Source organism: Xiphophorus hellerii, chromosome 10 (assembly GCF_003331165.1).
Source record: "Xiphophorus hellerii strain 12219 chromosome 10, Xiphophorus_hellerii-4.1, whole genome shotgun sequence".
NCBI lineage: Eukaryota > Metazoa > Chordata > Actinopteri > Cyprinodontiformes > Poeciliidae > Xiphophorus > Xiphophorus hellerii.
This window is the reverse complement of record NC_045681.1, coordinates 587,356-612,288: the sequence shown is the minus strand read 5'-3', so window position 1 is coordinate 612,288 and position 24,933 is coordinate 587,356. Positions and strand designations below refer to the sequence as shown.

The following is a 24,933-nucleotide window of genomic DNA, read 5'->3' as shown; positions in this document are numbered from 1 at the left end:
CTGAAGTATAAGTTTTGGGTCTCTGCCCATCTCTGGTTAAAACTTAGGAACGATGAAGTATTCGGTGTTAACATATTATTATAGGGGCCCCAAATAAAAATCCGCTTAGGGCCCCTAAAATGCTTGGACCGGCCCTGCAGCTGGACTTCATGTTTCCAGATTTGCAACAAGCAAAACGAGACGTGAATTTCCTGAAGCAGCTGAATAAATGACTTCTCTGCTCTCTGGACCAAACGTTGCTCTACGTCCTGAGCCTCCGTTCAGCCACAGACTCATCTGCAAAAAACCATAAATTATTTCACAGATAGCGACGTTCAACAAAGCCGCGTGTGGAGAACTCTCTGCTCTGCGGCGTCTGAAGCTATTTAAAATACTCATTGTTGAGCGCGGATGTAATCCTGTACGGGGATATTCAGTAATCCTGTAAAGGGCTTTCACTCTGACAATGGGAGGGGATCACAGGATCCCCTGATTTATTTCAATCACACTGTGTTGGTGCAGCAGGGCTGCAGAATGCAACACATGATGGACAACTCACTGCCGATCACAGGTAGAAAATAAAAACTCAACATTTACTCACTATCACCAGCAAACATTTCTTTACTAAGATCCAGTTTCAGCTAAAAGTAAATTATATGTCTAGTTTATCAATATTTAGCTCTAAGCTAGCTAAATGTTTAGCTCGACAAATATTTAGCTAACAAGTTAGCAATTTAGCTCCAAAGTAATAATTTAGCTAAATAATTTAGTTAGCTCTTAGCTAGATAAATATTTTGTTAATAAGCTAGCTATTTTGCTCCAAGCTAATTGCTCAATTATTTAGCTCTGAGCTAGCTAAATATCTGACTTCACTAAAAACTCCATCAGTTAGCAAGCAAGCTGTTTAGTTCCAAGCTAAATGTTTAGCGCTGAGCTAGCTAAATATTTTAGTTAGCTCTAAGCTAAATACTTAACTTCAAACTAAATATTAAGTTTTAAACTGTGACGTTTATAAGTGAATAACATGGTAACTCCTTTTTATTTTCTGACCATCTTAATAAATGTTTGCTGTTGATTGGTGACCGTAGCTTCGCGCCTGCTGGCGGCGCTTTTCTCGGTGACGTTCAGCAGGTTTAGATCTCTGTGAGTCTGATAAGATGGAACTGAGTCACGAAATGAAACAGCCCGGTTTTCTGTCTTTGCAGAAGTGTTTCTGTAAATGTTCTCCAGGCTGAATCATTGCTGCTCCTTTCAATTAGCCGCAGCGGGAAGCGGCGCATTTACACCCAGAACCGGAGCGGCGGAAGGGCGAGTTGCTGTTGGGCTGAGATTCATGGCGGAGCGCCAGGTTCGTCAGCGCCGAAGGGCATGTTGACATGGATCTGCTGAGCGTGGAGCGTCAATCCTGGGATTACATTAAGTGTGACCGCGCTGATGAGCCAGTTTATGACCGGCAGGTAGCAGACAGGCAGCGGGCGCAGGAAGCTGGGGAACCTGGGCAGTCCGCAGCATGAAGCCCGACCCGGATGGTTCTGGCCGTACAGAACCATTCCGGACTCATCCATTATTCCCAGTTTGTGCTCCTCTTCCTCCTCCTGCAGCAGCAGAGCCTCTTCCTCTCCATCCCTCGTCATGGCAACAGCGCTCTCTCCTGTAGTACCGCTCGGCGGGTTCGCATTGTCCCGCAGTCACCGGCGCCCACATATTAACACGCAGGCTGGCGGTTCTGAGCGCAACAAGTCATTGTTATGCAACCTGAGTGGAGCTGCCTGCTGCTCTCTGGGTCCGGTTCGGTCCGGCCCGGTTCGGGTCTTCACACTATCCTGGTGAAAGATAAAAAAGCTCCGCGGTTCATTGAAACACCTGCTTTGCTCTGGTAAAAACAAACAAAGCAGCGTTTTCTGATTCACGGTTGAACGCTGGAATCAATATTGACACAAACAGTGAAACCCGGAGAAAACAGAGAAACTGAGAAAGACGAGCAGCAAACAGAAACGTTGCTGCAGCAAACAGAAACGTTGCTGCAGCAAACAGAAACGTTGCTGCAGCAAACAGAAACGTTGCTGCAGCTGTCTGCAGACATCATGAGCTCATTCTCCAGCTATTAGGAGTCTCTCCCGCCGCTTGCTGTGTGCGCTCCTCTCTGTTTAGTCACACTGGAGACGCTGAGCAGGTTTTGTGTGAGCCAGACTGTTTGCAGCCTTGACCCGCTCCCTGCAGCTCCTATCTCCCCCAGCCAGCCCGCGGAGGCCCGCCATGCGGCCGCTGAGCTCCGCGCTTCAGCCGTGAAATCCCGTTTGAGTTGTTGGTGGAGGGAGGAAGCTACTAAACCAGAGAGAGGAGCTGCTGAAATAATCGCTCCAAAACGTTTCAAAGCTTTCCATTCAGCTCATAAATGTAACGTTTAGTAAAATATATGTTGTTTTCATATTAGTTAAAGGGCCAGTATGTAAAATCAACTTTTTTATCTTTCCATCATATTATAAAAACAAACCTGGAGTTTTGCTTTGATTCTTTTATGTTTGTGAAATCCTTTAATCACCATGGCAACCATTCAGCTGTTAAAACGCCTGAGTGGACCTAGCTCCGCCTCTGAGGCACAGCTCCTCCCCCCCTCTGCTCCTTCAGACTAGCCAGCAGTAATTAGCAAACATCTGCTGAGCTCGTTATAGGAGCTGCTGCTCAGAGCAACGCTGGTAAAAATAATAAAGGGTTAATAGAGGAGCCGTGTTGGGACGACTTCCTGGAGGCGGAGCTTCAGAAACAGCAGGAGCCTCTTAAAGAGACAGAGACCCAAATTCAAGACCTTAAATCATGAAGTCATCTGATATAAATAGCATTTTTATAACTGAGGGCAACATAACTAGATTAAACACGTCAGTTTAATCTTTTTTTTTTTAGTTTTGGTGCAAACATGATGTCGTTTTCTGCCGTATCCACTTGGTTTGTTTTGCAAAACTGCAGCTAAAGAGCTAAACATGTATTTTACAAACCAAGTGTTTAAATATTTATCTAACATGTAAATTCACTGATAACCAGAAGGAAATTGTTTTAAAGTTCTTATTATGAGAAACTGGAACAGGAGAAACAGCGTAACTTTAAAATTCATAATTATGACTGAAGGTTGAAATTATGACTTTTATTCTTGAGTTTATGTTATTTATGTAGATTTTGTTTCATGGTGGAAAAAGTTTTCCAGACTAGGAATCATTTAAATAATAATTTAATAAACTGAAACTCGTTTCCATCATGTAAACTTCACAGCTTTAAAATCCTGGTTATTATTTTTCATTTATTCATTTTGCAGCTGCTGAAGTCTGAGTTTCCTCTCACAAACTTCTTCACAAACTGTCTGAAAACTTCGTTTTTATTTTGAGGATTAAGATGAAATGTATCTGCTTACATGGATATTGAGTCAGACCCGACCGGTTCTGGTTCCTGAAACAGTGACAGGTTCTGATCCGGTCTGACTCACCGTGTCAGACTGGATCTCTGGTGATTGGCTGCTCATTCCCTCTTCAACTTTCTTCTGGTTCTGAAGGTTCTGAGCTTCATTCAGAACCTGTTGCATCATTTCCACAGAGAGCAGGAGGGAAGCCGACAGAGTGAGGATTAAAGTTCTCCTTAACGAGCCGGTCAGGGAGCTCAGGTGATCCGGCAGCAGCAGAAGAAGAAAACCTGACTGAGGAAATGAGAAACTCAAAGCCTGCAGAGAACGGCCTTAAAAATCAACTAACACCAGGAAACAGAAATAAGAGGAAAAAACCTGGAAGCTGCTTTGTTCCTGGATCGGATCCGTTCAGTTTTTAGCATCTTAAACCCAAATTCATCACATTTGATCATCACTGAAAAAAATGAGAAGTTTAAACTAAAGAAATAAAGTATTTTTATTCAGAAGATCCAGAAAAGAGCAGAAATATTGTCGGAGTGACGGGTCTGTTGTTGGCTATCTGTGTTCACCGATCAGCGCAGAGTGAAGGTGAACTCTGTTATCATCTGAATACTTTAGGAAAATTAATAACCGGCTGCCTGACAAAGACCTGGACGGGTTGGAGGATCTCAGGAAAGTTTCTCATCCTCGTCACTCTAGAATGTTAAATCTAGAATCTGTCCTGGCAGATCTGTGGCACGTCTTCAGCAGGTTTCATCTCGGCTCTGATTGGTTGATTCATGAAACAAAATAAGAAATAAAAATAAATCTTCTGCTCCCAGTGATCAGTTATGAATCGATCGTTGAACCTAATCTGGACTGAGGAAAGTTGGTCATGATGATGAAACTGAAGCTGAACGAGTTTCCACGCAGCAGAGCCTGCTGCTGGCAGAGCGCCGTCTGTGTCACAGACAGGAAGGAGAATGTTTCTCCTTCCTCTCCATCTGTCCTCCATCTTCCCTCCTCCAGACTCTGAGGATCTCTGAAGCTCTTCCTCTCTTAGGCTTCAGGAAAAACTTTTATTTTACTGAGAAAAATCAGAGAAAATCCAAAGATTTTCCTGAGTTTCTTTAAGTTTCAGGATTCTTTATGAAAGTTTTTAATATTCAACCTTTAGGATGAAAGAATCCACAGCCAGCGATCAGCGAAGTCACAGGAATGTCGTTTAGTTACGGTGTGTCTGGCATCAGCAGCAGGTTGTTTTTACCCAGAATCCTCCAGGAGTCAGCCGTGAATTACAGTTCGGCTCCAGCGCAGTCAGGCGGATCCTCGGCATGTTTTCCAGACAACCTTCATCTCATTATCATCGCCATATGCTGCCAGCTTTGTCTTCACTCATTAGTGCGTAGCGCTCCTGTTTGGGAGGAGACGAAGCTGCAGGGGCGGTGGCAGGGTGGTGATGCGGGGTGAGGAGCCGTGCCAGAGGGAAACCTGCACCGGATCGCCATCCTCTGGGTGGTTCCCAGGAGGAACGGCGTGAAACTCAGGATCCATCAGCTCTGGTTCGTTATCGCCAGCCGCTGAATGTTTAAGGAGGAATCGTCTCCTGACGTTGTTTCAGAGCGGCGTGGGAGCGCGGCCCACGCCGCTTCACTAAACCATCAGTTGCGTCCCACGAGGAGCTTCACTTTATTACAACGCTGCTGCAGCTGCTGCTGCAGCTCTAAACGTCTGAAGGAGCCACAAACACAACCTCTACACCAGGATGAATATTTACAAATAAATATCTGAGAAGTGTGGCATCGAATTCCCTAAATAAACTCAGTTGGAGCCAACTGCAGGAATCAGAAAACAAAAGATGAAAAAAACCTTCAGAGAGAAAGATTTTGATAGATATTAACCCAGTCTGAGTTCCACCAAACCAGTTCAGTCCGCTTGAACCCGACTCCGGTCCGTTTCAACCCGACTCCGGTTCGCTTGAACCCGACTCCGGTCCGCTTTAACGTGACTCCGGTTCGCTTGAACCCGACTCCGGTTCGCTTCAACCCAACTCCGGTTCGCTTTAACGTGACTCCGGTTCGCTTGAACCCGACTCCGGTTCGCTTCAACCCAACTCCGGTTCGCTTTAACGTGACTCCGGTTCGCTTGAACCCGACTCCGGTTCGCTTCAACCCGACTCCGGTCCGCTTTAACGTGACTCCGGTTCGCTTCAACCCGACTCCGGTTCGCTTCAACCCGACTCCGGTTCGCTGCAACCCGACTCCGGTCCGCTTTAACGTGACTCCGGTTCGCTTCAACCCAACTCCGGTCCGCTTTAACGTGACTCCGGTTCGCTTCAACCCAACTCCGGTCCGCTTTAACGTGACTCCGGTCCTCTTCAACCCGACTCCGGTTCGCTTGAACCCGACTAAATAAAGATGAACACCGCACTTTTAAGATTTTCCGTCCACTGCCCAATCAGTCACTTTTTCGGCTGGATGGTTTTCCCTCCAGGAAGTTCGGCGGTTTCTCTGCTGATCGCTGCATCAGAGGAGCTTCAAGTCAAAGTTTTCCAGTTTTCTGACAGGTGAGATGAGAGCAGCAGGTAGAAACAGAAGGAGCTTCATGTCTGCACAACATCTCAGTAAACTTTAATTCAGGTGTTAGTAACATGACAGGAAGCCAGTCGGCCGGGTGTAAAGGTGTCTGAGTGGCGGACGTGGAATATTATGGGATGTCTGCATGTAGTAGATCTATATGCAGTAGATGCTGCTGATTAATTAGAAACTAAATAACTCCTGACCTCCGTATGATAAGAAAATAAAACTGATTTGATTAATCAGAAAAGCTGAAAACCAGGAGAGAAAAATGTTCTTTTTTAAACAAATCATAAAAAAAGATGAATAACATTTTGGTAAAGAGCTGGAGGGTTAAATGAAACCAGGCGCCTTATTAAAGTATTCACACCCCTAAACGTTTAACTTTATGACTACAGATTAAAACCAGGTAGAAAATCAATTTTAAAAAACTAAAAAGTGTGGCATGCACATTTAATTACCCCATTAACTCAGATAGGAACAAATAAAACACAAATAACCTCCAAAAGTCTCCTAATAAATACATTGAGTCCAGTTCATCTCAGTTTAAAGACTTTTACTGTTAGAGGAGAGAATAGAGGGGAAACTGTCGCCATCTTGACCTCAAAATGTTTCTGTTTTATGACTAATAAACACATGAGTTAGAATGGCCTAGACCAAGTCCAGGTCCAAATCCTACAATTGAAAGTTCAGACATTCTCCATCCAATCTGAGAATTTGAGCTTCACAAAGAATAATGAACAAAAATGTTCAACTGCTCACCAGAAGGTGGTTCTGACTCAAAAGCATGCCGCACTTTTCAGTTTTTTATTTGGAAAACTTTTGAAGATCTCCGTTAGCCCCAGAAATTCTCCTGCTTAACCCATTAAGATCATAAAGATAAACTTTTTAAAGGTTTCTTGCATCACATTTTTCCAAATATCTGAACAGAAACAGGCATCTGATTGGCTGAGAGTCATTTATCGCCATGGCGATGGGCTGGCGGCAGCACCGTGGTTTTCCTGACGATCTTCCGTAGAAGATTATTTGTCAAACAGCCTCTGTTTCTGTCTGACTTCCTCTAAGATGATTATTTTGAAAACAGGAAATTTGATTTGATTCTTCCAGCAGGAAGCAACCGGTGAACTTTGACCTACTCGGCTGACCCCAAGTCATGAGTCGGCAGCCGGCCGACCAGCATCGGCTGAGGGCAACGTGTTGCTGGAGACGGTTGACGGCGTGTCAGCGGCGCCGACCCAGATTAAAGGTTGGGCAGAATTCAGGTTTTGATGTTGGATTTTCGAACATGAAGTTTGGTTTGTTTGTGAAAACGATCCGTCACAGGATGTGATCATCGTTTGGGTTTAGATCTGGGATACAAACACAGAACCGATGAGTTTCATTATCGTTCAGCTCACAGTCTGATTCTGAAGAAAACGTTGTTCAGTTTTCAGGAATCAGGTTTTAACTGGGCTGAGACTTTAACACATTAATTATGATTAATGGACTACACAGATTTTAATGCATTACATTTTCCAACAGTTAATTGCTTTTTTTGGTGGAACCTTTATGCTCATGCGTTTGTGGTACACCTCTAAATCTGAAGCTAAAGCTACATCGCTAACAGCAGCCATTTCTCTTTTCCCTCTGGGTTCATTTCTGTTTCTAAACGATCTGATTGGACGCTGGAAAACCTACTGCTGTGTTCAAGTTGTGCTAACAACAGTTAGCCTATCAGAAGCTATGCTAGCCAAGATTAGCATCTGAATGCTAACATGTAGCAGCTAATGCTAATGCTAATGTTAGCGTCCACAGTCCAGATTTCTAAAGAAGCTCCATGAACGATGAGGGAAACTCTGAGATGAACTCATCTGACGTTCAGATCTGATCATATTTATTCAATAATTTAGCAGAAAAATTTTTTTTTTTTAATTGAAAATGTTGCTTATTTAGTTGATAAATAGTTTGACTAAAATGTGATTGATTAATTAAAAACTTGACTCAGTCTCAGCTGGAGTTTTTCCTCCCGGTTCTGAACACAACCAGCTGAACTGCAGTCATGTTTTGGTTGTCAAAGTGGAAGAGAAACTAATTAAAATGATCCTCTGGTTTCCATTACTGGAGTCTAATGGCTGTGACCTCCTGACCCCCAGCAGGCCGTCTTTATGTGTTTAAAGCTTAAAGCCGGCTGGGTGCTGGCAGGTTAAAGCGTCACAGCCAAATGAGCCGTTAACCCCTCTGACCTCTGACCTCTGACCCGCCGGCTGCAGGAGAATCAGAACAAAGTCTGTTAGATTCAGATAAAAGGTTAAATTTCACAGCGACTTGACTGAGGAAAACCTGAGAAAATCACTAAAAGGTTCTTTAGTTATCCTTCATTTTATTATTTACTCTTTGTTTTGCCAAATTCTTTTATTTATTTATCCACTTCTGCCCAGAATATCAGTGACCCTGGGTTAATATTAGAGCAAAGGAAAATAATAATGCAAATCAGACAATAACCGCCAAGACTAAAGAAGAAATAAAGTATTTTCTAACCCTCATAACTATTTCACTGTTTTTGTTATCACATCATTTGGTTATTTTCTGTTTGTCCTGAATGTATTTTCATGTTTACTTTCTTATTTTGTTGTTTCTTTTATTTGTTCTCTTATCCAGTTATTTATTCTGCAGATCAATATGTAATATTTGTTTTATATAAACTGATTAGTGAACAAAATAATAACTTTTCTGCTGATGTTTTTTCTGGGTTTCTCAGTGAAGGCAACAAAATGCTCCACACACTCTTCATCATCTTCTTCTTCTTCATCCTCTTCCTCCTCCTCAGATATGACCTGTTGAGCTTCCAGACTCATAACTTTATGACAATCAGCGCTTCTCAAAGCCGCTCCTTCGCCGCTCCATCGCTGCTCCATCGCCGCTCCTTCGCCGCTCCATCGCTGCTCCATCGCCGCTCCTTCGCCGCTCCATCGCCGCTCCTTCGCCGCTCCATCGCCGCTCCTTCGTCGCTCCATCGCCGCTCCTTCGCCGCTCCATCGCCGCTCCATCGCCGCTCCATCGCCGCTCCATCGCCGCCATGTCTGTCTGTCCTGCAGGAACTCGGCGCTTCATCCAGGAGTTGCTTCGCTCCTTTCCTCCATTTTTAGGGTAAAACTTTCCTCCTGTTTCTCTCGGGGGGAAATCTGAGTGTCTGCTGAAGTGGTTTCAGTTAGCAGAGAGTGAAAGGCCAGGCTGACGCTTCCGCCTGATATCAGCCCATGCTACCAAACACACTCTGCTCCCTCCAGGAGCCGCGCGGTGTGTGTTTACCTGTTCAGCTTTCTAACCTGCTGTCAAAACCATCCTGAGGTTTTTCTCTGTTTTCTGTGTGGAGCAGCACAAAGAAGCTCAGCATCACTTTTTGCAACATTCTGGACTGACCAGTGTAAATGCTGGGTTGGAACCAGGTCTGATGGAACTACAAAACCCTGACGAAGTCATTCTATGAAAAACTAAAAAACATAATAAATATGAGAATAAATACTTAATATTAGCAAGATAAAGTAAACATCTTGACTTAATTACTGTAAGTTATTTATTTTTTATTTTCTTAGCGTGACCCTGATTGCAAATATCAAAACTGAAATCTAGATCAGCGAACTGCGCATGCGCCGAGTCGGCCTTATTAGTTTCGGACAAACGTGAAGTCTTTATAGTGAACGAAACGAAAACTATTCTCAACAGAATAATGGTGACAATAAAACACGGCTGCTGAGAGACTGAAGATATGACTGGGAGCGAAAGGGGCTTTTTTTAAATTCCATCTCCAAAATGCCAAAGGAAAACAGGAACATCCTGGCTGGATAGTTTGTTTACTAGAAATGCGACCAAAGTCGCTGCTGTTTCATCACATTTCATCGGTGGAAATAAGGAGCCAACAGCTCATTTTCCAGACCAAATACCCGCAACATCTGTTCAGGTATGTTTTTATGATTTTTCTTTATTGTAATTTCATTTTTATTTTATCCAACTTTTATGTCGTTGACGTCACACATGCGTCATAATTATGCAGCAGAAAAAAGCAGACAGTAAATCTGGACTTAAAAATATGTCTGAAAATTCTAATAAAGAAGTGATGAAAGAAGTCTGAGTCAGTGAACGCATCACATCCAACCCGGTTGGAGATGGTGATTGGGTAGGAGGCATTGCGTCACTTCCTGTTGTCGCTGTTTCGCTCCGTGTAGCTGGTGGGTTTGAGTCGCTTTTTATTTCTGCTCTTTTATTTGTCCAGAGACGTTACCTACAGATTCTAACACATAAACACGTTAAAACACATTTTCTGTTGCTGCGCGTTACGTTTTGGAAACTCTTCGTATTTCTCACGGTTTTTTCTGGGGCAGTAATGGCTCGTTAGCTTAGCTAGGCTAGCGCTAGCTTAGCATCAGCCCTTTTCCTGTCTCTCCTGTTGTTTCCCAGAGGACATGGAGAAAGTTTGTTCTCTTGCGTTCCCTCGCAATAATCTACTGATCAGTTATGCAGCATAATTGAATCCTGTAAGCCTTTCTTACGGTGGCCGTCGTACTTTCTGCCTTAATACAAGTTATGTAAGGTTTTTTCCATGAATGTTAATATCTCGTTGTGAAATATCTGAAGTTTTATATCTTTCTTTAGGATAAAATGGCACCACAAACCTATGACATACTGTAAACAGAAACTTTCTGTAAGTAGGAAAGAAATAAAAATACATCCTAATTTTGATTATTTCTGAGTTATTATCGCGGGTAATAAATCATCTGACAGTTTAATTGTGTCTCTGGTTGTCTGAATGGTTTAAGAGCTGCTTTCATGTTCAGCTCCATCTCAACCTTAACAGACATAAACATGCAGTGAAGAAATCGATTTTCAATCAGTTTTTTGTACCAAAGAGTTAATAATAATAAACACGTTTTATTATTATAAAACAAACTAATGATGGTAAAGGGCCACACTGGGTTAACTCTGGAATCTCATCTGTCGGTTTATCAATCAACTCCAAACCATTTCTTTGTTCTGTCACAATTATTGATTTATTCCATTTTGATAATTATGCTCCAGGCTTTGCATGGACTGACCGCCCCGCTCACCGCTTCCTCATAAACACAAAGCCAGCAGGTCAGTCACCTTCCCATTCAGACCTGATGACGTCACCCCCAACATTGACACGCCCACATCGTCACGCCCAACATCAACACGCCCACATCATCACCCCCAACATCGACACGCCCACATCGTCACGCCCAACATCAACACGCCCACATCGTCACGCCCACATCTTCACGCCCAACATCAACACGCCCACATCATCACCCCCAACATCGACACGCCCACATCGTCACGCCCAACATCGACACGCCCACATCGTCACGCCCAACATCAACACGCCCACATCGTCACGCCCACATCTTCACGCCCACATCGTCACGCCCACATCTTCACGCCCACATCGTCACCCCCAACATCAACACGCCCACATCTTCACGCCCAACATCAACACGCCCACATCGACACGCCCAACATCGACACGCCCACATCGACACGCCCACATCGTCACGCCCACATCGTCACGCCCACATCGACACGCCCACATCGACACGCCCACATCGACATGCCCACCACTCAGGTGTCAAAGCCTCCTGCTCCTGTCATATCAATAATTACTTATTTCATTCATAAGGTTCTTACAGAGCCTCAGTGAAAACTTGTTTATTATTATTAACTGTTTGCTGCAACAAACTGATTGAAAATCGATTTATTTACTGCATGTTTATGTCTGTTAAGCTCTTTAAACCATTCAGACTACGAACACAACAGAGACACAATCAGAACTGTCAGATGATTTTTTACAAACGATAATAACTCAGAAATAGTTGAGAAGTGTTTTTATTTCTTTCCTACTTACAGAAAGTTTCTGTTTATATCATAGGTTTGTGGTGCCTTTCTATGCTAAAGAAAAAGATATAAGACTTCAGATATTTCACAGAGATATTAACATTCATGGAAAAAACCTACATAACCTTGTGTGAAGGCAGAAAGTACGACGGCCACCGTAAGAAAGGCTACAGGATTCAATTATGCTGCATAACTGATCAGTAGATTATTGTGAGGGAACGCAAAAGAAAAAAAAAGTTCCCATGTCCCCTGAAGGGCTCCGTAGTTTCTGAGTCTCCTCCTCTGTCACCGTGCTGTCCACTCTCAACTACTTAAAAATCCATCCATAGACGCGGCGGCCATTTTTACTGCCCTAAACGGGGCGCTGCTGTCATACGTTCACTGTCATTCATTCATTCATTCATTCAGACATTTCAGTTTCAAGCTAAATATATATTTGGTTTGAATCTTAATATTTAGTTTGTGAACTAAATTAGACAGCTGGAAGCTAAATATGTAGCTAATATGCAAATTACCTTGCAGATAGGTGGAAGTAGAATGTCAAAATAAAAGCTGCGTGTTGAGAATTTGGATATAAACTCCTGCTGGTGAGACTGAGTCCTTCAAAGCTGAAGTGAAAATGTATAAATGAATAAATAAAATGGTGAAAATTTTACCTTGAAAATGAACTAATATTTTCCCCCTTTTCTACAGGATAAATTATTGTTGTTAATTTTTTACTGTAGCTTTAGAAACGGCATCCCATAATAAGCTGTCACCAAGTCATATCTGTTTTTAACACACTGCTATAATTTCTGTTTTCATTCATGTGTAACAGTGTTGGTTAAAAAATACAATTTTAGCAACACAGATTGTGAGTAAGAGCTGCATGACGCGTCATCAGATCTGCATTAAGGCGCAGGGGTCAAAGGTCAACAGGACTGTAATCATAATTCAGTCCAGTTCCCTGATATGATGCAGCTGAACTGGATTCATTTCACTGAAACAACAGATGATTTAATGTTTTATTATTCAGTTCAGTTGCCAGAATAGATTCGATTTTTATCATTTTACACTCTTATCAACAGCCAATAAAGGTCACATTTGTAGGGATTATATAGAAATATTTTATACAATAATTATTGTATAAAATTAAACTTTTTGTTTCTGACAACAAAAGGTTAATTGATTTGCTGAATTTAAAATCTCATGACAGGAATATTGTTAAACCTTTAAAAAACGTTAAATAAGGAATAAAAACAGAAGAATATTTTCCCTGACGGTCAGAAACTGAACCTCTCACCACTGCAGGACCTTTATTATTAGAAACTCTAAAATAAACCGGATGTTATTGATGGGCCTCATGTGGGGACTGAAACCCGGAGCGCTTTGGGATGGAAGTGAGAGGAAGTAGGTTAGAGAAGAAGCTGCGTTCGTTGGTTCTGGAGCTGCTTTTATGAGAAATATTCAGATCAGGAAACCACCGTGTGATGAAGCCGAACTTCTCACATTAACACCTCTGCTCTCCTCTGACCTCCATGTGACCGCAAATCAGGAGAATGTTCCAGCGAAGCGCTAAGTCTCCTCTGCAGCTGCATGTTTGGCAACTGGGGCAGCGAGAGGCAGCCGGCGAGCGCAGAGTAAGATCCTCCATCTGCCTGATGATGGAGCGCAACGGCGGGCGGCGCAACGGCGGGCACAGCGGAGCAGAGTGGCGGGTAGAAGTGGGTCATAAGGAAACCCTCTGATGGACGCCCCATGCTGCCATGATGCGACCCCAGAGGTAAACCAGAGCGCTGAACAACAGGCTCTCATCTGCCAGGACATGAAGTGATTAGTTTGTTTTAAAGGGGCAGTGCTCTGTTTTCTAGAACAATAAATCAACTGTTTTTTTGATCAGTTTCAGTAACAAATATTTTTGGACGATAAATCATCCAAGAAGTTATTCCGATAAACAGTAATATAATTATTTTGAGACCAATTTCTAGTAATATAACGATAATAATTATATAATAATGCAGGAACACATTCTCAAAGATCAATAAACCTTAAATCCTAATCAACATTTAACACTTAAACTGGAAAACATTTTAAATCTCCAAAATAAATCAACAAAACAAAAAATAAAATAAACTATGAAATCTCTGTAAACAAAACTGTCCTACAAAAAATGCCTAGTTGAGACCAAAACAACAGAATAAAAACTTTTTTCATCCAGTTTTTAGTAGAAAGAGAAAAAAGATAAATAATGCAAATGGAAATAATTGAGCTCTTTTAATTTCTTGTGAGATTAATAGATTTATTGCAACAGGCTTAAATGTTTCCCTCAGTTGAGATAAAAGTGCTACACATATCAAACATAACATTAAAAAATGCTACTTCCTGATTGAACATCTGTCTCTTTAAGATCTCCTGCTCTTTCTGAAGCTCCGCCTCCACGAAGTCCTCCCAACATGGCTCCTCTATTAATACTTTAACGGTTTTACCAGCAGCTCCTATAATGAGCTGTTTGCTAATTGCTGCTGGCTAGTCTGGAGGAGCTGAGAGGGGGAGGAGCTGCGACTCAAAGGCGGGGCTAGGTTCACCCAGGCGTTTCACAGCTGAATGGTTGCCATGGAGATTAGAGGATTTCTCAGACATGAAAGAATCAAAGCAACACTGCAGGTTTTTGTTTTTATTTACAACATGATGGATTTTAAAGGACACTGGCCCTTTAATTTTTGGTCTTTTTATTTTTCTGATCCAAATTGAGGCCAGAGTTTCTCACCATGAGCCTTTTCTTCATCTGTTAGTGAGGAAAGGTTCTGGTGTTGGTTCTCAGGGCATCGTTAGCATTCGGAACCGGCTTTCGTTTGGAAAACTAATCAGTCTGACAGGAAGCAGAAACATCAAGTGAAGAATCAGCAGCAAAGAAAAACCGAAGGCTCCAACGTTCGCGCCGAGCTGCCGGGTGATTACAGGAGTCTTTATGTAGCGGAGAAACACTCCAGATCCACAGCGCAGGACTGATGGCTTCCACCAAATCAGGTGTATAGTCAAAGTAACACGCAAGGAAAATCATTAGTATGAGGAACGGAGAGCCAGGTCAGAGACGCTGCAACGTTTCAGGAACAAACTGAAGAGGAAAAGTAGTAAAAATGGGAAAACATTTCTCTAATGGAGCAGAAACACCGGAGTGAAGCTGGACGGGACCGCTGGCCGATCGGATCAGAACCCTTCTGTTCCTCTGAACAGTGAAAATGTAAAAACAGTCTAAAAAAAAGTCAAAATTGTCCAACTTTTCAAATTCAGAAATGTTCAAGTATTTTTTCTTTTTTAAGAAAGTTTCTGAATCTCAAACGTTCTTCGTTTTCAAAGCTTTTGGCAGAAAGTTACTTTTTTATTTTCTACCTGTAGTGGCGCTAATGCATTGCTGTAGAACAAACTTTTTTAGATTAATTTAACATATTTATGAGAAAAATGTTCCCTGATATCAAAAAATAATAATAAATTATGATATTAAAACCAGGAAATTCTCTGGCCAATAAACAGTCTGAGTGTTGATGAGTTCTGGTTCAGTTCTGGAAGTTTGTGTGAAAATAAACGAACCGCCAGAGAAAACGTGTGAATGCTGGTTCTGTCTGACTGGACCGGTACCAACGGGCTGGAGCAGAACCAGCTGGTCGACATGCTGGGTCGTTACTTCATACATAGAGCTAATTAGCATAAAGCTAACTAACATAAAGCTAGTGGAACAGCGGCTACATGGTTTCTAGCTTCAGCTGTGGATGTGAGACGCTGAGGATCGACTGAGGGAGGATTAAAATCGATCCCAACATGCAGCCGGACCAAATGACTCAGGTACTGCAAGATGGAATCCAATAAGATCCAAAAATATCCAGGCGCAGATAAAAGGCAGCAGGATGAAAGCGCTGCTGTCCTCATGTAAACACTTTGAGATGCTAATCCAGACGAGAACCGGACCGGATCTAACCGGGACTTCATCCGAAACGCTCCAGCTGAACGAGATTCCTACCTGAACTTCCCAAAATGCATCAGGGACGTGAATCTTTAATAATTGGCGCTCTGCAGCTTCTCTCATCTCTGAGTGCTAAACAGGTTTTTCATGTTTTCATTTCTCCTGATAAAGAAAGAAGAGGAATCTAAATATCAGCAATGCTACCAACAAATAATGACTGAACTAGCGCTTAGCTTGTTAGCAGCTGATTATTAGCTGGTTGCTAACGACTACAAAGAGATTTTAGTGGTTGATCAGAAATAATAGATCATAGTGATCTAGATCAGGGCTCAAGTTTTTGTCAGGATATTTTAACACCAGACGTATTATTGGCTTTAAAGATGCAGGAAAAAAGGAGTAAATTCCTGCAAAAAACTCAGAAATTTTGAGATAATCTGGGAAATTTTCTAGAAAAAACTTGAAAATCTATGAACTTCAAAAGTTAAACATTTGGTAGAATTTTTTGTTTTTAAATGTAGAGATTAATCTCAGATTTTCTAGAAAAACACGTTAAAATTTATTTAAAGTGATCCACTCCAGTCCGGTTCTGGACGATCGGCTCCAGTCCGGTTCTGGGCGATCGGCTCCAGTCCGGTTCTGGACGATCGGCTCCAGTCCGGTTCTGGGCGATCCGTGTCCCCCGGCCACATGTCCTCCTTCCTGGGCCAGGACCCGGCAGGAGCTGCTTCTGTCTCTGTGTGTGTGTCCATATGCACGGGCGAGCGAGGGAGGGAGAGAGAGAGCCAGGCCATACTGAGGCCTGAGGCAGAGGAGAGAGAAACAGGTGGGGCTCACTCTGCCCCGGGCCGAGCAACTGTTGGTGTTGATGTTTGTAAAAGCTGTGAGCAGGGAGCAGGAGGATTCTGCCTGGTTTCAGGCGGCCGGCGTCAGCCGCCAAGCCGCGGCGCCGCAGGCCGCCCCCGGGCCGCGTGGCCCTGGAACAGAGCCGCTCTGTTGAACCGGGCCTGGTGTAACCGGAGTGGGCCACGAACGGACCATGTTGACACTCGGCTGAGACAGAATGGAGAGAAAACGATCCTCCATTTTAAAAACGCTCTGCACACACAACGCCCTCTAATTACTGTCACCATGGAAACGAGACGCCAAACACCAACAGGCTTCAGCAGCTATTACTGCAGCGACATGCTAATTCACCTGCCGTACCGCCAAAATAAAAGCTGGGTCTTATAAATCCCTCTTCATCATCTTCATCATCGTTTAATTTCCTCTTTTCTGGTCCAAAAAACAAGCTGAGCCGTTTTAACAGCAACCTTTACTAAAGATCAACACCCAGCTTTTATTTTGATAGTCCACTTCCTCTTATTGACACGTACGTATTAGCTAAATATTTAGCTCTAAGCTAGCTACATGTTGTCCTAGCTTAGAGCACAATATTGAGTTTGTAAGCTCCATATTTATCTAATTCAGAGCCAAATATTTAAATAACTCAGAGAAATTTATTCTAATTCTGGATTAATGAGCGATCTGCGCCGTGAAAATAATCACATTATAGATAAACTTATAAAGACTGAATCTCAAACAATAATAACAATTTCATAAGAAAAGTTGATAAAGATTCATAACAAACATTTAGATTTTTTTACTTCAGTTTTTTTTGGCCATAAAAACTGAATTTCAATCTTGTTTTTATGAGATGTGATCATCAGTTGTTTATTAAATAGTTCTAATCGTTGAACTTTAACCCCAGTTTATTGGTTTAATGTAATTACAGCCTGCAGACAGTCAGAGGTTCCTTCGCTGTTCTAAAGAATAAAATGAGAATTGAGTCAGAAACGCAGCAGATTATGGAGGATTTAGCGCCGCATATTTCAGCGTGTGAACGTGTTTCTGTCTGAATGCTGCGGGTTTTAAACTGGAAACCTGGGATTGTTCTGACCAACACAGATGTTTGCTGCTCCGCTGTGACCGACACCAACCTTCAGAAAGCAACAGGAAGTTGCTGATAATCCTCAGGATTATTAATTAAAACTTTGAGATTGAACTCAAGCAGCAGAAAATGCGCCAATATTTGCAGAGAGGCTCGGCTCATTAGTCTGAATCGATGATTTGGAGAAGTTAGTGTTGCAGTTAATTAAAAAGCGGCGGTGATGAGCAGCGGCTCATCCAAAGGCCGGCCGGCCGGGAGGAACCAGAACCCAAGATGGATGGCTGTAATATTTGCTCCGGCGTTTCGGCGCTCAGATACCAACATAATGAGCTGTCAGCAGCGGGACGCGACTTCCTGCTGGGAACCCAGTGATTATTTTCCTGAGGGGCGGGGCTTCCTGCTGGAAACCCAGTGATTATATTCCTGAGGGGCGGGGCTTCCTGCTGGAAACCCAGTGATTATATTCCTGAGGGGCGGGGCTTCCTGCTGGAAACCCAGTGATTGTATTCCTGAGGGGCGGGGCTTCCTGCTGGGAACCCAGTGATTATATTCCTGAGGGGCGGGGCTTCCTGCTGGGAACCCAGTGATTATATTCCTGAGGGGCGGGGCTTCCTGCGATTCCAGCTGGAAACGTCGTCATGCCTCCTGAACGTCTCCATGTTCACATGAAACGCCTCTAACTGATGTGTTTTGTTGGGTTTTTATGTAACAGACCAGGAAAAGTTTCAGGTTTAACTATGAACTCTAATAAAACTGAAACTTTTTCACAGATCAGAATCTGAAAAGTGTGGCCTGCTTTTTTATTCAGTACCATCAGAACCATGTTTCACATCGCACCAGTGAACGCTGATTCGGTTTAAATGTGAACGCCAAGCGGACTGGAGACCGCTCCAAAAGCAGGAAGTGGACTACAGCGCAGGGCCTTCTGGGTAAATACAACCAAAGCTAACATGTTAGCCTAGCGCTAGCAGCAGAAATGGCTCCTGGTCTTTAGCCAAAGACTAAAGAGAAAAATCTGACGCCTCCATCTTGTTTCCATCTGGTGAAGAAGGAAGTTGCTCTCAGTGTCTTCAGAGGTTTTTGTGTCGTTTCCTTCAGTGGTTCTTGGTGCAGCGCCCCCACAGGCCAGGAGGGGAACAGGTTGCGCTGAGCGTTTGGTTGGATGTTGTTGTTTTGGACCCAATAGAACCAGGTCTACCGGAAAACTGTGTAAAAAGAATCCAGGAAGCAAATCTTGTGCTAGAAGGTGAAATCCTTTCCTCCTCATTTCTAAACCGTATTTTTTCCTGCGGTGCGTCCGGAGCGCTCCGTCCGATCCTCTGCTGGTCGCCGCGAGTCCCGGTCAGTCGGAGCCTCATGGCTGCCAGGGCTCAGAGCGCCGGCGCTTTAACAGAATCACACAGGAGGAGAAACTCCGAAACCTCGGCTCCATTCAGTTCGTTGAGGTTTACAGAGCAACATCAGGAGAAACTAAAATATAGACATGCCAAATATTGTTGCCATGTGGAGCTAACAACTGTATAGTAATATTTCTCTTGATCTGCGTACAAGTTTTAATCCAGCCTGCTGTCAGCGAGCATCATTCTGAGTTGTACTGGTTAAGGGCGGCCGGGTCACTGGGGGTCAGACAAAAGGAGCAACTGCTGGACAGCACTAAGTCCCGCCTCCTGGCTCTGATTGGCTGTTTCTAGTCAGCGCTGGGACAAATCAGAGGATCTAGAATCTTTTCACAGATTATCCGTCTCATGTTGTCACAAATGCTGACAGTTTGAGTAAATCTGATGTGTTTTCTAAAAGTTCCAGCAGCTTTAAGTGTTTTTCCTCTGGATGTGAACAGATTGTTGAGGTAATTTCTCCTGCCAGGTGTGTACTGAGTATGTGTGTGTTTAGCTCTGCCCACCTCTTAATGCGACGCCTTAAGTGACAATTACAGGACATTACTGAGCTGGAAGACGCTTTCTCAGCAGCACTTCACAGATTTGAGCTTATTGGTTTCATTATGAGGGGAATATGAGACTGTGATGCTTCCTCAGTTCGTTTCCTGCTGCCTGGATTCTCCTCAGATTCTCCCGCCTCAGGATCTCACATCAATCAGACAGAAAAGCTTTGAAACCGGTTTGACACAGAAACAGACGACCACAAAGCCGTTCCTCCAACCACCACGGCGCCGGTGGAGACGTGACTCCGTGTCTCACGTCTCTGTCCGCTTTGATGCCGGATGTGAAAGAGACGCCGGACTTTAATTCACATCAAAGGGTCAAAGGGTCACCGTCGGTCTGGATGAGCTTTGGCCGCCATGACGGAGGAAACGGTTTACAGAGACAAGATGAGCAGAAGCTACAGAAAGATGAAGCAGTACGCTAATGCTGCTTTGCTACGCTGGTTCTGATCAGTCATGATTAATTGATCGGTTCTGATTTGATTGGTTGAATCCAGACACGTTGCTATGAAACATCTCTACTGTGTGGATGTTTAGCTGTTAGCATGTCATACAGCAGTCTTCAGAGGCCTCCCCGGATTGACTGCAGCACTGACTGCTACTGGAGCGTCACCATCGACTGTTGGAGGGTCTGAGTTTATTTTCTGTTTGGGGTAAATAAATATTCCTGAATTGAGCTGATCTTCATCTCCTAAAGATGAGCAGAAACCTTTTACTACAGATCTTTAATCTGAGAACATTTATTATAAATCTTAATACCCAGAAAATAACTAAGCAGGAAACTGAGAGTTTGACAGAAATATTTTCTATTTTTCTTATAATTGTTGGGGATTAATGTCACAAAAGTTAGTGCTATTTTTTCTGATTGCATAAATTAAAGGTCTGATTTCTCTGTCAGGCTGAGACGATAAACTTGGACTAAATGTTTCCTGTCAGGTCGTTTCCACCAGAGGCGACGATAAACGAGGTCAGGATATTTACTTCCTGTTTATCACTTTAAATGGAAAAGGCCTCACATGTATGTAAATATGTGACCCATCGCTTCAGCTGGAGATCTGATCTCTTCCTCAAGACACACACACACACACACACACACACACACCGCCAATAACGCTCTCCACTAAAACACTGATTTCTTCTTCTTTCTCTTTGTGAGATTAAATTTTGTTTGATGATCTGAAACCTTTAAGCTCAAAATGTCCAGAAATCTTTAATCTGAATAGATTCATGAAACTGAACATTTAACCCTAAAACTCAGAGGAACCAGATTCTGGTGGGCCGGTTGTGGGTCGGCGCGTCGGTTCGGATCGTCTGGAGCAGAGGTGCCCACAGTGGCCCCTGAGGGCCGGATCCTGCACGTTTTATTCTCTCCCTGGTTTTAGTAACAACCTTCTCAGCAGGCCCATGTTCTCCTGAGGCCTCTAACGAACCAGCACTGGATCCAGGTGAGTTAAACCAGGGAGAGACTGAAACATGCAGGATGCCGGCCCTCAGGGGCCACTTTGGGCTCCACTGGTCTGGAGCTTTGAGGTGTTTTCGGTTTGCATCGTGCATGGATGCTGCTCTCAGCATTTTCATGTTTCTGTTTGATCTTCGCTGCTAAAAACACAAAGAGGAGAGAAGCTGAAACGGGAACAAACCGGATCCTTTACATCAGCCCATTAAAACACCCAAAATAATCAACACACAACCAGAGCAGCACCTCACACACACACACACACACACACACACCTACACACACACACACACTCATACACACACAGAGCTGCTGAGTGGGAGTTGAAACTCACGGAGGGCTGGCGGTCTGGAGACGAAGTGCTGAGAGTGAATCCCGAGGGCCTCCTCCCCCCGGAACGGCTCACCTGGGCCCCTGCCCTGCAGCACGTTGGCTACGGCCCTGCCGGCCCCACACACGCCGAGAGAGAGAGAGAGGGGGTGTGTAAGTGTGTGTGCAAAACCCAGCTAATTCAATTATTCACTCTGGATGCTTCTTTTCATCAAAGTGTGCAGTGCAGCAAAGTGGAAAAGTGAAACATGATCCTCACGGCGTTTCTGCACATCCTCACCTGAGCTGCTGCAGCTGCTGCTGCTGCAGCTGCTGCTGCTGCTGCTGCTGTTGCTGCAGCCGCCGGTAAGAACTCAGTGGAGCTAACCGCCACCGCTGGACACCTGAACTACTACACATTATTCTGCAAAAGCAGCAGCAGCATGGAGGAACTTACTGCAACTTTATTCAGACGTTTCCCTGAAAACACAAAACGTTCTGCTGGATCCTGACAGAAAACAAACCTGAAATCAGCTTCATTTACTGACGTCACTCCTCTGATTCTGATTCTGATTCTGATTCTGTTTCTGATTCTGATTCTGATTCTGATTCTGATTCTGTTTCTGTTTCTGATTCTGATTCTGTTTCTGATTCTGATTCTGATTCTGATTCTGATTCTGATTCTGGACGATAAATCATCCCAGAGGTTATCACGATAAACAATATATTGTTGTTTTTAAAAAAACATGACAGATTCTCAAGATCAATAAACTTTAAATTCTAACAAACATTTAAAATAAAACAAATAAAATGAATCATAAAGTTTCTCTGCTGGTTGAGGCCAAAACTCCAGACTGAAACGTTTATCATCCAGTTTCTGGTAGAAAAATCAGAAATCCTGATTTATTGTGGGTTTGATTGATTTATTGATTATTGTGACAGTCGCTGCTTAAAAAGCAAAACCAAATAAATTAATTTGGTTTTTCTAGTAGAAAAATAAAAATGCATTTTAACTGAAAACCTGTGAATTAAACTTATTATTCTGTCAGAGATTAAAATCATTTTTCCACTAAATATCAATAGAAATGAAGCTGATTGGGTCCAAACCTGTTTTAGAGGAAATGTTGGGACTCAGTTTGACCTAAAACTGAGTTATTATTATTCCTACATAAACAGGAAGTTTAAATGCTGACAATAATGAACTTCCTGTTGGGTTTATTTCTGATGTTTCTGCAGACAGAAACGGAATCAACCTGAGTGAAGAGTGAAACTGGTCTAGTCCAATCATGGATGAAGAAACATAATAAATATTTCTAAATGAGTTTCTGATGGGTCCGGGCTGCCTCTCAGCTTCAGCACCGGGATGTTCCGGTCCATTTGGGCCGGAAGTGAGGCGAGGAGCGGGTCTCACCTGGACATGTTCTCCCTCTGCGGCCGGTGCGCCTTCTCCAGCCCCAGCTTGGTGAAGATGCCGACCAGAGCCATGATGGCCACCACGCCGCAGATGATGTAGACGATCAGGTTGGTCTTGTCTTTGGTGCTGTCGTGCATCTTGTTCATCTTCTTGTAGGGCGTCTGGCCGGTCTTCATCCACACCGGCGTGTCGTAGTTCTTGCAGGTGCTCTGATCCAGCCGCGAGTGTTTCAGGGAGCAGCAGAAGCGGAAGCCACAGGTGCCGCAGCAGTACAGGTAGTCTCCGGTCTTACAGACGAACGGCGGGTCCCACTGGCCCATCACGTCGTAGTAACCCCGGCACTGCTCCTCGGTGTGCGGCGCCTCCTCCGGCGCGCCGTCCTCCTCCCGGGACCCGTTGGACGTGGCGATCATGACGAAGCCGCCGAGCAGCCCCGGCTCCCCGTCCGCCTTGCACACCAGAGCCGTGAGTTTGAGCAACAGGAAGGCGAGCAGGAAGAATCTGCCCCCCATCGCGCTGGCTTCCCGCCTTCAACTTCACTCAGAAACGAGCAAACCTGGAGCGACGCGGGAAGGCGCACGATGCTGGCGGGCGGAGAAGTCCGGCAGCGCCGCGCCGCCTTCCGACATTTTACCAGCAGATCCTGATCCAAACAGGAGAGAAAACAGGAGCGCGGATGGAGAGCAGAAATGAAATCTCCGCGGGCTGAAGTGGAGTTTGGGGAAGTTGCTCCGCTGTACGTCCGTCCACTGCCGCTCTCAGCTGCTCCGATAGCGCTTTTTCAGGAGAGCATCCGTTAACATTCCCATCTGTGCGCTCTTACGCACGGAGTAGGCAGAGACACAAGCTACGGCCAGGATGAGAGCGCAGTGAGCGAATGGAGGAGCGAGGGTGGGAGAGCCTGGTGCGCAAAGAGAGGAAGAGGAGGAGGAGGAGGAAGCAGGAGAGAGAGAGAGCGCGGGAGGAAAAGCATCGTAGTGAAATATTATGGTAAAAGCCTGGAGATGCTCATCAGGATCCAGTCGGTTCGGCTCCTCTGGACGTTTTACAGAAACTCAAATGTTCCGGAAAACCTGCAGGAACTTCCGGAACCAACCCGAACCTGATGTTCAGAAAACGGTTCAAAATCACAGATAATATTCACAACATCCAATAATTCCTAAATCAATTTTTTATGTTTTACATTTGGATCTAATTTTTTTCCTAAACTTTAGCAAAATGTTTTGGTTTTTTTCAGGATGAAAAGTCATTTAAAACCCGGAACAGATCATTTAACATTTTATTCACCTGTTTTATCAAATCACAACGAGAAACGTTGAAACAAAGGAAAACAAAGCTGCATAAGGACTGAAGTTCACTGAACTTTTAAAACATGGCGGAGGCAGCATCATGCTGTGGGAAGAAGCTGTTTTACTTTTTAACAGTCAGTTTATTTTTTCTTCTGCTTTATGATTTTTATATTGACTTATGAGGCACTTTGTGGGAAAAGATGAGATTAACAGTAGATCAAAAGTTCTGCAGCTGTCATGGCAACAACACGGTTCTGATGGTGCTGAATAAAATAGCACGCCACACTTTTCAGATTCTGACTTAATTTTTTTTATGTGGACGCTAATCGACCTCTGACCTCTGGTCCTCCAAACCTCAGTCTGCGTTCAGTTGAAGTGAACTCTGGTTCAGTTTGAATGTGAACACCAAGCGGACCAGAGTCCGCTCCATAAGCAGGAGGTGGACTACAGCGCAGGGCATTATGGGTAAATACAACCAAAGCTAACGTGCTAGCCTAGCGCTAGCATCAGAAATGGCTCCCGATCTTCAGCCAAAGACTAAAGAGAAATCCTCCAACACTAAAATCTGACGCCTCCATCTTGTTTCCATCTGGTGAAGAAGGAAGTTGCTCTCAGCGTCTTCAGAGGTTTTTGTGTCGTTTCCTTCAGTGGTTCTTGGTGCAGCGCCCCCACAGGCCAGGAGGGGAACAGGTTGGTCTGACTCAGAACCACAGCAGCTGGAGGTGGAGCAGATGATGGAGTTCTGGTTCCAGTAGAACCGGGTCGACCGGACCATCAGGAGGTGAATAAAGATGAACACCGCACTTTTAAGATTTTAACGTTTCCTTCAAATACTCGACAAAGAAGATAAT

General features: G+C 43.9%; 1 protein-coding gene across 2 annotated transcripts in view; it reads right to left on the bottom strand.

The window, feature by feature from the left end:
- The window catches only part of shisa9a (shisa family member 9a), a 46,596-nt gene extending 22,010 nt beyond the window's left edge, over window positions 1-24,586 (bottom strand). Inside the window, exons 1-2 of one of the 2 annotated variants that reach the window (XM_032574258.1) lie at window positions 22,791-24,586; window positions 21,405-21,511 (exon numbers count right to left, since the gene is read on the bottom strand). In XM_032574258.1, the coding sequence (XP_032430149.1) occupies window positions 21,405-21,511; window positions 22,791-23,305 (622 nt within the window). In that variant the 5' untranslated portion in view covers window positions 23,306-24,586. The remainder of the gene's footprint in view (window positions 1-21,404; window positions 21,512-22,790) is intronic. The other variant, XM_032574257.1, reaches the window with a different exon arrangement.
- Window positions 24,587-24,933: the final 347 nt, after the last annotated feature.